Here is a 15954-nt window from a genome sequence, read left to right as displayed (position 1 = left end):
GGCAGTCATTTCTTTCCCCAGAAGAGGGAAGTAGGTCTCTCTCTCAGCTCCTCAAGACATGTAGGAACTGAAAGTTCATTCTCAGCACTGATGTGGAAACTGACATTCAGCTGACAAAGTGAACACAGGGGTCAGGAATCTATTTGCCTTGAAAGAACTCAAACGATAAACTGGTATCTTAAAAACTAAGCTGAGCACAGTGGCTCATATCTGTAATCCTAATAGGCTGAGGCAGGAGGATTGCCCATGTGTCTAAGGCCAGACTGACTATATAGTGATTTCTGTAACAGCAGTGTCTCCATAAAAGAAAAGAAAAAAAAAAAGAAAGAAAAAAGCACAGTTCTCATCTAGGTATTTCACATCTGCAGTCCTGTACTCAGAAGGCTAACACAAGAGGAAAACCTCAAGTTCAAGGCTACCTGCATTATACTGTGAGTTCCAGGCCAAGCTAGGTCCCAGAATGAGACCTTTTCTCATACCTACACACAAAAGCAAAATAAGATGCAAAAAGTTAACCACTCTCCTGGTCAACAAAGGGGCCAATGAAATGAGCAGATAGTTCTCAAAAGATGACAGGAACAAACCCCAAATGGTCAACAAATATATGAACAAATATTCTTCAACCCCACCAGGCATCAGAGAAGTGAAAATTTAAAACTACAGACATTCCACCACCTCACAGCTGTCGGAATGACAGTCCTCTTCCGGCCTCCTCAAGCACTCTATACACATGTGGTGCGACATTCATGCAGGTAAAACATAAAAATAAATTTAAAAATCTAAAAAAAGCAACAAATGCTTACGATTTTTTAAAAGGGGAACACTTTAGATGGAAATGGGAACTACTCCAGCCATATGGAAATCAACATGGGCATTCCTTTCAAAAATAAAGGTATAGCCAGTAAGACAACGCAGCAGGTAAAGGCTTCATCTAGCCATCACACTTGATGACCCAAGTGCAATCTCCAGGTTCCACATGATGGAAGGAGCAAACCAAAAGCAACAAACTGTTTTGTGACTTATACACACATGCTGTGACATGTTCACAATGTACCCCACACACGATTAAATAGAATTAAAAAAAAAAAACCTGAGACACCTGACTTCATAAAGTTGTTCTCTATCCTTTACGTGCACATCAAGACACACTCTTTATTAAAAACTAAAACCAAACAGACCATATGACCAAGCTGTGTCATTCCTCTCATACTTCCTTAAGGTCCAACCTCGACTATCAGAGGTCTCTGATTAGTGTTCACCACAGCCCAAACCACAGCAGCTAAAACCATGGAACCAATGTACATGTCCAGTAACAGAACCAAGAACACACACACACACACACACACACACACACACACACGAATTTTTTTCAACCTAAGGAAATTACATGGTTTGCAGAAAAATGGATGCAGCTGTAGATAATTATATTAAAGGAATTAAGTCAGTGTCAGAAAGCCAAACACCAAGTGTTTTCTCTCATTTGTGGGTCCTACACTTTAGAGATACATGAAAACCATATACATACACAGATATATACCAATGACATAAAAGTAGCAAAGAACACACTAAAAGAGGAAAATATGCTCACAGCACATTATATGCACGCATACGAACAGCTTCCCGTTACACTGTATAACAAAAAAGGTTCAAAAAAATGTCTTTTTGTTTGCTTTGTTTTTTGTTTGTTTGAAACAGGGTTTCTGTGTAGCCTTGACTGTCCTGGAACTCACTCTGTAGACCAGATTTGTCTAGAACTCAGAGACCCACCTGCCTCTGTCTCCTAAGTGTTGGGATTAAAGACATGTACCACCACCTGGCTTAAATTTTTTTTAATGACAGAAAAAAATACTTAAAACACAACACTCTAGTTTAGTCAACACTACCCACAGGTAATCATAATCATAAATGTATTTCTCAATATACCAACACTAGAATTTAAAACAGCCCTATTTTCTATTTCTTTATAACTTCTATTCAAATCCCACACAGGAGATGCAGACACCATTAGACACCAGGCAGAAAGCCCATGATGTTCCCTTTAGTATCTCTCACAGCATCCCCCTCCACTCCTGACAGCCAAAACCTACACAGGTACTTAGCTAACACAATAAAGACTGGAGCAGTCCAGGTTTGGGCTCTACACTTCCCCTAATAAAAGCACACGTTGGGGCTGGTGACAGGGCTTCACAGGTCAATGTACTTGCACTACACTTGTTAACCTGAGCTCAAGCACCAGGATCCACACAAGGGAAGGAGAGAAACTGACTGACCTTCACATACATGCTGACACTGACATACACTGACATACACATACATACATACACACACACACACACACACACACACACACACAAAGTAAATAAGTAAATAAATGTAAAAATAAAAATCTAAGTGAAGAGGTTTTCAAAGGGCCTTTCCTCTTCTCAGTCCCTGTAACTTGACAGCCTTGGGCTGCTTTATACTTTAGCACAATAATGTGTTTTTCTTGCAGAGCTGCTGAAGATAGAAAGTATAGTTTGCTTCTTCTCCACAGCAAAGGCAACCAACCCAGTCTGATTCAAGACATGCTCAGTAACACTGAACCCATACAAGCAGCAGAGACAGGCAGATGCTCAAAGAGCAGAAAGTGAACCCAAAACCTATTTCTCAAGCAGTTCAAGAAGACAGTAAAAGTAGTGAGTGAATGCTGCTTCCTTTCTAGAACCAACCAAGGCAAGTGAGCAAAATCTAACAGAATTCACAAAAGTCTGTGGACTTAAAATGACCCTTGGATCCCTATGCAGCAGTACCTGAGGTACAGGCATACAACCCAACATGGCAGTTTTATGTGAGCCAATACAAAGAGTTTTTCACACCCCTAGCAAATACTTTACCACTGAACTGAAGCCCTAGTCCCTTACTCAGTGACCATTCCAAACCTCTGTACAACGAAGAGAAACCTAAGTGCATTCAATCATGCAAAGGCTTGAAGCTTGCAAACAGTCCTTTCATTTTTAAGCCCCAGTACCCTTGCTTTGCAAGCAAAACACAAGCTTACATAAAAGGACAAGAAAGGCAGATGAATTTAGAAACCAGCCTGGGCAACAGAGATACAAGCTCAAAACAGAACAATCAAGAAAACCCCAAAACAACAGGAAAAGAAAGGAGAGGAGAAGTGTCTCCCTATATCAATCAAAGTTTAAGGGACCACGCCACTCCAGCCACCTTTAAATGTTTCTAGGCTCACAAGAGCTATCAACTGACATAGAGCGGTGATGAAGCTGCCTTACTCCCCACAGAAATGAGAAAACTGCTTGTTTTACCAACAACTCTTACCAGAGCATCTCCCTCCTCCTCGAGAAGCTGTTCCAGAACTACAAGACAAAGGGCAAGCACTGTATCACACACACACATCCACATTCATTCTCGCTCTCTCACTCTTTGGAGTACAGCCACAAGATTACCAACAAACAGCTAATGGCCACTGTTCAAAAGCAACACTGGCATTATGATTTCATATCCCAGTTATCTACCAAATTGGAAAGACTCGAGTATATGGATTTCTCTCCCCAAACAGACTGTGAAGGTGAATGTGAACATTCTGATTCACCTTCTTCATCATAAACACTCCCAGGAGGACATGAACAACTTGTCAGCCGTTTATGGTCTAGGTCTAGGACAAACTTAGACAGTCATCAGGGAGTGAGTGCTGTTGCTCAGAGTCCCTGGTTGGTTTGAATTTGTTGATCCAGTGTTAACAGGCAATAGGACACACTAACAAGAATATGAACTGCCAGCTCTGCAAGTCTGGCCTTTATGCATTTAAAACAAAAAGTGTCAGGCATAGTGGGCCTCACCTATAATCTTGAGTTCTAAGCAGTCCTGAGCTACAGAAACCCTGTCTCCAAAAAAAACAAAACCAAAAACAACCAACCAAACAAAAACTGGTTCTAAAGAGTTTTGTACAGGCTGCAGATGTTGCCTGCCTGAGTACACAGTCTCATTCTGAGATAGCACAAGGGGATCATCTACTGTACACAGTGACCAATGACCAAATGACCTCTGTACCAATGGCACAGTCACTCAATGGCCAGCGTTGCATTCCTTCTCTACGTTCTACCACTTTAAGACGCCAGCAACAGAGGACGCTGGTGCTCTACAGCCAGGACTGCTTCTCTTCTGTCTGATTCTCAAACAGCTTTGTGTCACAACAAAGGTTTCTACTCTGGGAGCCACCCTCCAGTACTACTGCCGTCTGTGAAGTTCCACCTACCATATCTCTAATGCACAGGGAATGACTGCATCAGCCCATCGAGGGACTTCAAAGCCAAGCTCCCTGGTCTGTAACAGTTTCAGAGCCCATTCTCTGATGTGGGAAAATTTCCTGAGCCTGAAACATCCCATCCAGCAGGGAAGCTCTTTAAACAGGAAGGTAAACAACTCAAAATAGCTACAGGAAGTCCCTAAAACTGACCAGATGCACTAGGCCCTCCCTGGCAAAGTAAGTAATAAAAAGTTCAACTCTCCTTCTCAAGAGACTCAAGCTGAGCTGTCATGAAAAGGCTCAAGGAAGAAGAACTGTAAAAAGACTGAGTCCAGACCAGTTGCCTGGAAGAAGTTTAGACCAGAGTCACTTTGAAAAGACACTCTCCAACCTGTTGAACTGCCTGCAGGCTGTGCAGTGAGCTCCAGGTTTCCCAGCTGTTGTGAGCTATCACTCATTCTGGGGTGGGACCTGATGACACAGCTGTCTTTGAGTCATTCCTGCTCCTGCAAGTAACCCCTCACCCACATTCCTGTAACTCACTCTAGTAAAACACACTGGTTCACCAAATTGAACTTTACAGTGTCCATACTTGAGTCTGTTGGGAGCTCCCTATCTGGGCTGAGTAGCCATGTATGTTGGAGCTCCTGAGGGGTGCAGGGGGGTTTTGTCATACAATACTCCCTCACTTTGAGCACTGAGGGTAGTGTTAACTATTGACAGGTTCATGAGTTTTTATACTTCTTCCTAAACCATGTTTTCACTTTCTTCACCCATAAAGAGTGCCACTCATCGATAGTAAAACAGCTGACAAATCCCAACAATCTAGGCTAAGTCTCTCAGGGAAGAACAGCAAAACAGAGACATGGGCAGTACTCAGTATGTGTTTACTTAAATTCACATAGTTAGACAACGCTCACCCCTATATAAAGAAAAAATGATATCCAGAAGGGCAACCTGCTCCAGCCAATTGGGTAAAACTCACCATGTGCAGGTGGGGAGCCAAAGCTCATGTCAGAGCAGGGCTCAATAAGCTGCAAACTGTGAAGTGAATCACTTCTAAGCTGAATCCATTTTTTATGCAGTTAGACTTTAATGTGCAGTAATTGCTCAAGCTCCTCTAAAGAAAGCCAAAATCTGACGTGTATAAGGGCAAGTTAAACACTATTATGTAGAATTCCATTAGTTTGTTCAGAAATAAGACACGGAGCTCTTGAGTGAGTTTGGACATATGTTCCAACCTCTCTGCGCAGCTTCTAATCTACTAGAATCCTGCCACAAAATGCAGATTCTTCTGGCTATGCAGTTTTAAAACTAGAGGAATGCTCTTACATAAATCATTCACATTTAGGATTTTAAAAAACCCCATGTTTTTATTTTTAATGCAACTTCACAAGGTAAACCTGCCACTCAAATCCCTTTCCTTTGACTTTTCCTGAATCAACAGAAAAACAGACATTCACACAAAGGCAGTTAAGGACGACACATCACAACGACTCTCTTATGTCACGTTTAATAATCCACTCAGCATCTACTGCAAGCTATCCTATCAGACCTGGTGACAAATGTTCAAAGTGTGCACTGACAAAAGAGCAAGCATAGCTTCTTTGTGTATTCCCACAGTGAGGGAGGCAGCCAAGCACGAGCAGCGACCACACGGAGCTCTTACCTTAAGGATGTCCCCCCTTTTGAAGCTCAGCTCATCGTCAGCAGTAGCTTTGAAGTCATATTTGGCGATGGCTTCCATTCTGAGCGCCGCTCAGTGCTCAGCAGCCTGAAGCAGGGGGGAAGGGAATCTTCCCTGCTGAGGAGCTCTGGGCTCAGCCTTTCCTCTTCTGGGGCTATTCTTGCGCACTGGGACACACAATGCCACCCTGGATCAGAAGAGCGATGATTAAGAGAAGTGGCCAGATCGAAGGCGGCCCCGCCCTGCCAATTGGCCTACACTCCCAGCCCCCACGCCCCCTAGCTCCGCAGGGCTCACCCCCTCCCCCTTCCAGGCAACAACTCTCCTTCCTCTTTTCAACCTCAGCCCCAGGCGACTGACAGGCCCAGCAGCCAATAGCAGCAGCCGCCTAAGCTACGCCAGAATACACTTCCTCTTCCTTCCCGCAGGGTGTAAACTCAGGAGCCCACCGGCGTGAGTCTCCGTCAGTCTTAGCCTTTCCTCCAGCATCCCTTCACACACCTCCCATACCCAAGGCAGTCCCTGCAGTCCAGTTAAGGCAGACCCCTTGGAGGTGATTACACGGGCCACTCCCTCCCATTCCTTGCCACCAATTGGTGTCCTGAGAACCAGGATGCTCCCACTCCGTCAGAAACCACTTGGACTTGGGTCTTGAGTAGCTCTACTCTTTATTCTTATGAAGTGATGAGAGCGCAAGCCTGGAACTTTTTTAATTCCACTGACTGCGATACAATGAACACCAGCTTCATTCACGCCCAACTTGTCATCTGGTCACAGAGAAAGACAGCTCAGCGCTCTTTGCTGGAGAGGGTGGTGGTGGAAATCCATTCTTGCACAAGATAGCCAAAACTCTGGGGTCTGCCTGGTCCTTCGAATGGATGGCCTGGGTTAACATCCAGGAACAGCCTGCCTGTACGTTATTTTTACCCATCACAAGAGCACTGCTGAAGTTCTCATTTATAGTTAAAAGGAATCTGTTTCAGCGAATCTGAGACGTCAGTTTTGGGGGTTTTGGTTTTTGGGTTTTGTTTGTTTGTTTGTTTGGTTGGTTGGTTTTTGTTTTTGAGAGGGGGTGGGTTTCACAGTGTAGTTTTCAGCTGGCCTGGAACTCCTTCTAAGCACACCAGAGTGGCCTAGAATTTGAGGTGATCCTCCTGGATGGCCCTCAGGTATCTTCTCTGAGCACAGGTAAATACAGGCTGGTGCCGGACGGTCAGATCCCAGCCTCATCCAGTTCCCTTCACACAACGGCTTCTCTCAGTCAGGGGAGTCCTATACTAAGGAGGCAGTAAGTGGACGACTCTGTCACTTCTCTCCAGTGTATACAGTGACACTGAACTGGGACAGTGTGATCATGGACTGGGGCAAGACCTCGACCTCTGCATACCTACGGGAAAATGAAGCCCCATTCTTGTTTGCAGACACAGTTCTCAAACAAACTAAACAAAGGTAGACAACAGGGGCCCGGCAGAATGGGATCAGATTATTTATAGTGGCACCTTGCTTGGATAATTACCACCACATTAGCAGCTCATTTGAGGGGCATGGGGGACTATTATTGGGTTTTTCTAAAGTTAACGTTTGAGGCATTAATCAAGCATAACTGCAAACAGGCTAAGCAGCAAACCTGGGAATATTCAGACTGGTTACATGAGTGTTGTCAAGGGTAAAGTCATCACCTGGTAGGAAGTCCTTTTGCAAAGTCTGAAGACTATCGTCCCAATAAACCACACTATGGCTTGTTCTTCACGGTCATCCCTTAGCTATTCTATGTGGTGGCACCTCTCAAGAGAAAAAACAAAGAAAAAGTCCTAGCAAGTATATAAAGTATTAAATACAAAGGTGTATCCCGGTATATTTAAATTCCCAATATATTTTCTGTAGTTACTTTTGATATCTACAATTTTCTAAAAAATTCAAATATATTTGGGTGCTTTGAATGCACTGTGCATCTGGGCACCATGTGCATGCCTGGTGCCCTAGGAGACCAGAAGAGGCTGTTAGATCCCCTGGATCGGAAATGACAATTAAACATGTCCATAAGATGTCTTTCATAAATGCTGGGATCCACACACAGATCTCCTGAAAGAATTAATGAGTGCTCTTAGCCTCCTACCCTCTCTCCAGCCCTGAGAGCTCATAGCTTTGATTTGCATCTCTTTTTTCTTTTTTAAACTTACACACACACACCTGGAAAGAGAGTGTGTGTGATTTGCATATGTGATTTAATGCTCAGTGTATCTTAGAAGGTAGCTATTAACACATTTTTCTAGTCAGAAAACTGGGCCTTGTTTAAAGGCTTATAGGTGTAACAGATAGAATATTTGAATGAATGACATTTCTCCTGTCTTCCTGTACTCAACATTACGCTATGCTAGCCTAATTCCATGGAGAGAGGGAAAGAGGGGGAAGGAGACAAAGAATATGAAAATTTAAAGAAAATACAAATACAATCATAAACTCCTTTAGGTTACATTTCAGATTTACCTTCCCTATCACTTCAACAATTAAAAGTATTTTCTTAGACTTTATACATGTGATGCGCTCACTGGGCATTGTTAGTGTGCCCTGTCACTTCATCTTTTTGGGGAGCACAGCACTGACAGCTCAGTGGGAAGCATATGCTTAAAAACACTGGAACCCTGGCTCAGTCACCAGAGGGTGTGTGTGTGTGTGTGAAAATCATTGTACACATGCTTACCTTCATATTCTTCCTTTAATAATGTTGTGTATAGCACAGGATTTTTGTTGCCATCTTTAATGGAAGATTGGAATTCCTTTGTTATGGATAATCTAATCCCTTCAGGTTGTCTAAGTGAAATGCTAATTTTTATTTGCCATATACATGGAAGTAATCTCTGTGTGTTTGTACATGTACACTCATCTACACGTGGAGATCAGAGGACAGTTTTTGGGAGTCAGTTCTCAATTCCCACCAGGTAGGTTCTAGGGCTAGAACTCAGATCACCAGGCTTGGCGGTAAGCACTCTTTTACTTGCTGAGCTATCTCAATAGCCTCTGCTTCAATTTTCTGCATGTGACTGACTACTTAAACAGTTTCACCTTTCATAAGTTTAGACATTCGAGGTTTATTTTTTAAGACAAACTCTTACTGTGGTCCTGAACTGGTCGATCCCTCGGTCTTAGCCTCTCAGGTGCTAGGATTACAGGTATAAACCAGTGCTTAGTGTTAAAAAGACTACTCAGGACCTGCAAATAAGTTAAATGTGGTGTCAGATATTGAAAACTACCTTGCCTTTGTGTTGAAAGATAGCATCTCTTGTAGCCCAGGCTGGCTTCCAACTCTATGTAGCACAGGATGACCTCCTGAGTGCTGGGATTACAGGCTTGCATCACCACACCCTGCTAAACTAGTGCAGGGATCCAATCTAGGGCTCTCAAACACTTGGCAAACAGTATGTACTAAGTCTCATCCTGAGCCTGATCATATGCTCTTTTCTACAACTGCAGAGTTGTGCTGCCGGTATCTGTCCTTGTTCTGACTGACATAAAATGCATGTCATTCTGCTACGTGGTATTTTGACAATGACAGTTTTTGAGTTTTATTGATTCCTGTTTTTCAAAGACGATACAATCCTAGATCTTCATCCAATTTGTGTAAAGCAACATAACACATGATACATGCTAACAATTGTTCTTTCTACTAGTATGTAACAGAATACTATTACTTTCTGTGCAGTACCCTCACTGTTTTTCCAGTAAGCAGGTATTACTTTTGTGGTGGTTTGAATATGCTTGGCCCAGGGAGTAGCACTATTAGGAGGTGTGGCCTTATTATAGTAGATGTGGCCTTGTTGAAGGAAGTGTTATCACTTTTGGGGGTGGGCCTTGAGACCCTTCTAGCCTTCTAGAAACCAGTCTTCTCCTATTTACCTTCAGAACAAGATACAGAACTCTCAGCTCCTCCAGCACCATGCCTGCCTGAACGCTGCCATGCTTCTCACCATAATGATAATGGACTGAACCTCTGAACACGTAAGCCAGTCCTAATTAAGATTGTCTTTTATAAAAGTTGTCTTGGTCATGGTGTCTCTTTACAGCAATGGAAACCTAACTAAGACAACTTTATATTGAGATCACAAACCAAAGGCCTTATAGATACTTGGTATAAGGCCCACATTTAACTATCTCTTTAGCATCTGCCAAAAAAAAAAAAAAAAGTGAGGCCAGAGAAGCAACTTACATTTTCTAAATCCTACTAACACCTCAACTGGAAAACAAGGCTAACAGCACCTACCTAATCAACTGCCTTGATGATTAAGATGTTTTCAACTATAGTCTACATGTGACAGTAAATCTAGAACTGGTACCCCCATCTATGAATTCAGATGACCTCTTATGACAGATACATTAGTTGATGACACTCCTCAGTAAAGCACGTGCCTATCATACTGAGGGCCCTGAGTTCAAGATATGAAGGCATATGCCTGTAATCTCAGCAACAGAAAGGTCAGGCTCCTCTAAGCTACACGGTGACTTTAAGGGAGAGTAGTAAAGTATTCCGTAGCATGCTCTAGGCTTCACTCCATCACAGCACCAGACAGACAGACATGTTTTAAAGTTAAATCACCCCACCTCACAGTCTTACAACCACTTTACATACATAAGAACTAATGATGGGGCTGGAAGTGTAGCCAGGTTGGTGGAACGCTAGCCTAGCATGTGCAAGGCTCTGACTGTGCTCCCCAGCATCATGTAAAAAGGGTGTGGTGGTTTACGTCTGCAATCCCGGCACTACAGGAGGTAGAAGCAAAAGATCAGAAATTCAAGGTCACACTCAACTACATAATGAGGTTGAAACTAGCTGGGTTATAGAAGATAAACCAATGGATAGGAAGACAAATAGAGCCCCCAAATGGAGCGTGGGCTTGAGGTACATAGCACAGTGGTACAGAGTTTATCTACCATGTGCAAAGGCCCAAGATCACTCCGCAGCACTAGAATGGAGCAGCCACTGCTACAGGAGCTGGGTCCATGGCAGACCATGAGCTTCACCATCATGTATACGGTTCTAGTTGAATTCCTCCCAAGGGGGTGGGAAGGCACTAAATCCAATATTATATAAACCTATTTTAAAATCAACCCATTCAGGGACTAATTTATTGTTGGGTGCCTACTTGTTGTGTGACAAAACTTTTCCTGGGGAGACACAACACACCCATCTACTCATCCCAGATAGGGAGCTCACCAAGTCCAACTTGGCGAACCAATGTCTTTTATTTATTGGAGTGATTTACAAAAATATGGATGAGGGACTTGCTTTCAGGCAGGAGCAGAAATGACTCAAAGACAGCTGCAGCAACCAAATTCCACTCCAGATTGGATGATAGCTCACAAAAGCTGGAAAGCCTGGAGCTCACCGCACAGCCTGCAGGCTGCTCAACAGGTTGGAGTGTCTTTTCAAAGTGACTCTGGTCTATCCTAGCAGCTCAGCTGGTTTCTGCTTCTTCCAAGCAGTTGGCCTGGTCTCGAATCTTCTCTGCAGTTTTGTTGGTCTGAGAGTCTTCTTCACAACTTGGAGGGACTTGGCTTTCATTGCTTAGTCTGGCAGGGAGGGGCCTAGTGAATCTGGTCAGTTTTAAGGACTTCCTGCAGCTATTTTGAGTTGTTGAATTCACATTATGCAGTTTTGCTGAAGTTCTGCAGTACCTAACTGTGACAGGGTCCCCACCAAGTGTGGCAGCAGAAGCACTGGGGTGAGGCTGAAACAGGATGACTCAAAGTGAAACCAGGGCTAAGTATGTTGGTGTACACCTTCAATCCCAGCACTTGGAAAGCAGATGCAGGAGAATCTCTGTGATAGTCTACAGACAGTTCTAGGAAAGCCAGGACTAAACAAAGAGACCCTGACCCTGCCTCAAAATAAATCGAGATAGAGTTTAAGACCAACATGAACAATATATCAAGAACTTGTCTTTAAAAAATTTGGATAAATATTTATTAATTGGCAGGTTATGTTTATACAAACAAATTTTTAAAATCACTGCTAAAATAAGGAAGCACTAAGCAAATTTTAAAATTTGCATTCCAGATAATGTACTATGTCTGAACAAAATGAAAATGATGTATATTAGACTTGGCACAACTCAGGTGAAAATCAACTTTGACAAACACAAAACAATAAATCTCAATAACCATGGCCAAAGGTGTGGAGCTCCTCTGAGTTCAGCAGGTAACTAACACTAAGTACCTGTTGGGAGAGTGGCAGTTCTGTTTTGCTGTCTCCTTCGGCTAACAACCCATAATTCTCCATTAAGGCTGCTGTACACTTGCGACATAATGGAAATCATGAAAAAACCCTCAGTACCACAGTAAGCAGTGCTTAAACTCAACTCTTGAGCTAGAGAGACTAACAGCTCAGGCTGTTAAAGAGCACTGGCTGCTCTTCCAGAGGACCTGGGTTCAATTCCCAACACTCACATGGCTGCTCACAACCCGCTCTAACTCCTGTGCAAGGGTATTTGTCCTCCTTTAGCCTCTGAGGGCACCAGACATGCACATGGTGCGTGTATGTGTATATATATATTAGGACTAAATCATGAGTTAGGATAGGTAGGTGGGCTTTAATTCACAAATATCCAAAGTTCTCTTTTCTTATATTTCAAGCTATATTACTTCACAAACTCCATGGATGATTTCTCATTTAATAATAGTTAATCTCACTAAAAACTTAAAAAGGAGTCTTTCAGCTCCCAAACAGACTCAATCTCTCTTACTAACAGCGAAGAGAAACAAGAGGGAGAAAGAAGGAAAATACTAGGCACAAAAGCGTGACCTGTGAAGCAAAACACCAAAATACAAATAACACAAGCAAACAGGCAAAATCCACTAGTGATCTAGTGGCACTATCGATTAGATTACTCAGGAAAGAATTCAGTCCTTCTGCCTTTCCTGGGGGGGGGGGGGGGGAGGAGAACTTAAACTCCCCTCCACCACCCCTACTATCCCCATGGCTCCCTAGTAGCCCTTCTGGCTGGCTGAAGGATACACTGGATGTTTAAAAGGAATGCAAACAGGGAAGGTATCTCCTCCCAAAAGAAAAGGGGATCTTAGAACGACGGAGAAAATGAACAGTGCCCAAAAGCGGCAGAAACTTCGAAAATTATAGCGGAGGAATAGCAAGAAGAGGAAGTAGATTATTTTTTAAAAGGGGGTGGAGGGGCCAATGACTGGCTCTACAAATGCATTTCGTGTCCCTAGTACAGTGGAACGGAGACGGAGAAAGCAAAAACTGCAGAGCAAAGTGAAAGAGAGGTGAAGAAGTCAAAAGAAAGCCAATTTCTCTAGCTTCTTTTTGAATGTCAACAGCACCAAAAGATGACACTGAAAGCGCTTCGGCTCCCCAGCAAACTGCACTGCTATAGCTTTTGAAGACAGCCTAAAATCACGTTCTTACAAACCCACACGACCTAAGAGCGTTGCAAACAGGCATGAACCAGCGGGGCTCTCTCCCTGAAAACCCTCCCTTCCAGCACTTCCCATCTGCTGCTGCTGCTTCCCCCCCCACACACACACACAAGTATTTTTCTCAAATACATCTAAAAAAGAAGCCCTCAATTCTCACAGAGACCCGTCGACCGGTCCGGGTAACAATCATTCTAAGTCACGGTGGATTCCCGCACACAATTCGACCGCAAGATGCCAAGAGACGGTGACGTGGTTGCCTTGCAGGTCAAAGGAGTATCAATCACCACGCTAGCAGCCGGCACCGAATCCCCCGCCTCCCGGGCTCAGTCAGCCTGACTCAGAGCAGCACCCTGAGCCTCTCGGCTGCTCCGGGCTCCTCGGCGCCCAGCCGGACGGCCGCCGCACCAGACCTCACCGGCGAGCCGGGTCTCTGCCCCGAGCGGGAGGAAGACCGGCACCAGGAAGGAAGCGCCCCAAAAGGGGAAACGAGGAGACCGCTGCGCAGCCGCTGCGCTCGGGTCCGAGCCTTCTCCAGCCCTCGAGCGGCCCTCTCCCGCAACCCCGAACAGACCGGGCCCGAGCTGCCCGCCGCGGCGCGGGGACGACGGAGCTCCCGCTCACTTCCCGCCCGCTCTCTTGCACTCACCGTGACGCGCCGTCCACTCTGTCAACCGCCCGGCCCGCCCTGCGCTGGCGCCCGCGGCCGCCAACCTCGCAGCTATTCCCCGACTGCGGCGCCCGCTACCCCGACCGCCGTCCCCGCCACAGCCTCGCTCGCGCCGCCGCCGCCGCCGCCGCCGCCGCCGCCGCCGCCGCCGCCGCCGCCCGAACGCTGAAGCAGCCGAGTAGCCTAGCTTCCGCTCCTCGCCAGGGTCCCGCGAGAACTTCCCCACGCGGCCCCGCCCCGCCGCGCCCCGCCCCCGCGAGACTTCCCCCGGCGGAAAAGGCCCAGAGCGCAAGCGCTCCTCCTCCGCTCCGCCGGGCAGGTAGCCTAGAAGGGCTATGCGCATGCGTCAGTTCGTCCCGCAGCAGGTGGCACGGATTCGGCTCCGTCCCTGGGCCGTTGTAACCCTTTGGGTGCCGGAGCAAGTGAATTACAGCTCTGCTCTAGAGAAACAGCGCTTTCCACACTCAAATCACGTTCTTTCTACCGAGGCAAAGCAAAGAGGCCTCGAGAAGGCGGGGAGAGATCTCAGGATGGCTCAATCCAAATTGAGGACCAGTTGTAGAAATGTTTGGGAATCTGGCTCGTAAGACCTGCAGAGTTCGATGAATTGTTCGATTAATCTGGTCACTGAGTGAACCGCATACCTAGTGTAGGTAAGCACTCTGCGGGGTAAAGAAGATGAAACAATAAACAGAAATCCTGGCCTTCCAGCGGCTAAATTAAGAGAAGCAGTGGAAGAGTAAACAAGTTATGTCTTGGACTGGAGAGACCTCTCAGGGTCAAAACAAACAAACAAACAAACAAACAAAAAAACCCGCTTGCTGCTCTTCCAGAGGACCTGAATTCGGTTCCCAGCAACCACATCACAACTGTCTGTAGGTTACCCTAGCTCCAGGAGATTTAGTGCCTCGGGCCTCTGATAGCACCAGCATTCACCTGCACACACCCTCATGCAGACACACACACAACTATAACACTTACACATAGCTCTTTGGGGGATTGCTGAGGAAGCCAAAAAGATGGAGAAAGGCTTGCTGTGTTCCACTGCCCACTGCATAAAAGACTTTAACAAAGAAGGTGATGTGGAACTGAGTACTGGAGGGTGAGTAGGAGTTCCACAGCCCAGGAACCAGGGTAAGCGCATAGCCGGCAAACGGAATGGCACAGAACAGAGGGATGGATGGAGGCGTGAGAAAGTCATGTTCTGTGATATGCAAAGTACATAGATTCCTGTGCGGGGCTGCCGGCTATGGGGGAGTGGTAGATGACTCTTGGAGAAGTACCTCTCAGTTCCAAAAGCTCTTTCCAATTACAGGAGAGCTCGAACACAACCAGTGTTAATGTGTTCTCTAGAAGCCAACAAAATGCAGTTAAGAATCCCCAAGCGTCTGCTACAATAGAGGAAATGGGTCCACTAAAATAAGGAAAGTGAACTGTTCCTTCACCAAATGTTTACTGAGCGTCATTTGCATTGTAAGTGCCTTTTGGAGCAAAAGATAAAGAGGCTGATTCCAGCAGTTTGCCATCTAGATCGAGTTACTTTCAAAGAGAAGTACCAGAGCCCTACATTTTAGAAAGACCAGTTACAGAAGAGGGGGTCATCATTTGGTGGTAGAATAATGAGAGGTGACGCCAGGATGTTCATCTTAGGTTTCAGTGTCAAGTGATGTCTGACCTGGAAGGCTTAGGAGTGGGTATCTGAAGGAAGTGACAACATACCACCCGAATATCACAGTCACAGCGACTCTACAGGACAGCCAATGTCTTCATTTCATTCTTAGAGACAGACAGTGAGAAGACAGATGTCATGCCCCACCACCTGTTAGCCCTTCACCAAGAGTTCGGAGGCAAGAGGCCTAAGACTTTTGAGGCCATAAAACTGGAGAGATGGCTCAGTGGTTAAGAGCACTTGCCAAAGACTAGGCTTCA

General features: G+C 45.2%; 1 protein-coding gene across 1 annotated transcript in view; it reads right to left on the bottom strand.

The window, feature by feature from the left end:
- Grb2 (growth factor receptor bound protein 2) overlaps window positions 1-14148 on the bottom strand; it is a 65572-nt gene extending 51424 nt beyond the window's left edge. The window contains exons 1-2 of the mRNA XM_034506683.2: window positions 14005-14148; window positions 5913-6117 (exon numbers count right to left, since the gene is read on the bottom strand). Coding sequence (XP_034362574.1) covers window positions 5913-5990 — 78 coding nt within the window. The 5' untranslated portion in view covers window positions 5991-6117; window positions 14005-14148. The remainder of the gene's footprint in view (window positions 1-5912; window positions 6118-14004) is intronic.
- Between the last annotated feature and the right edge of the window lie 1806 nt (window positions 14149-15954).

This window comes from Arvicanthis niloticus, chromosome 6 (assembly GCF_011762505.2).
Source record: "Arvicanthis niloticus isolate mArvNil1 chromosome 6, mArvNil1.pat.X, whole genome shotgun sequence".
NCBI classification, from domain to species: Eukaryota; Metazoa; Chordata; class Mammalia; order Rodentia; family Muridae; genus Arvicanthis; species Arvicanthis niloticus.
The sequence above is the reverse complement of the archived record's forward strand: the minus strand, read 5'-3'. Positions and strand labels throughout refer to the sequence as shown.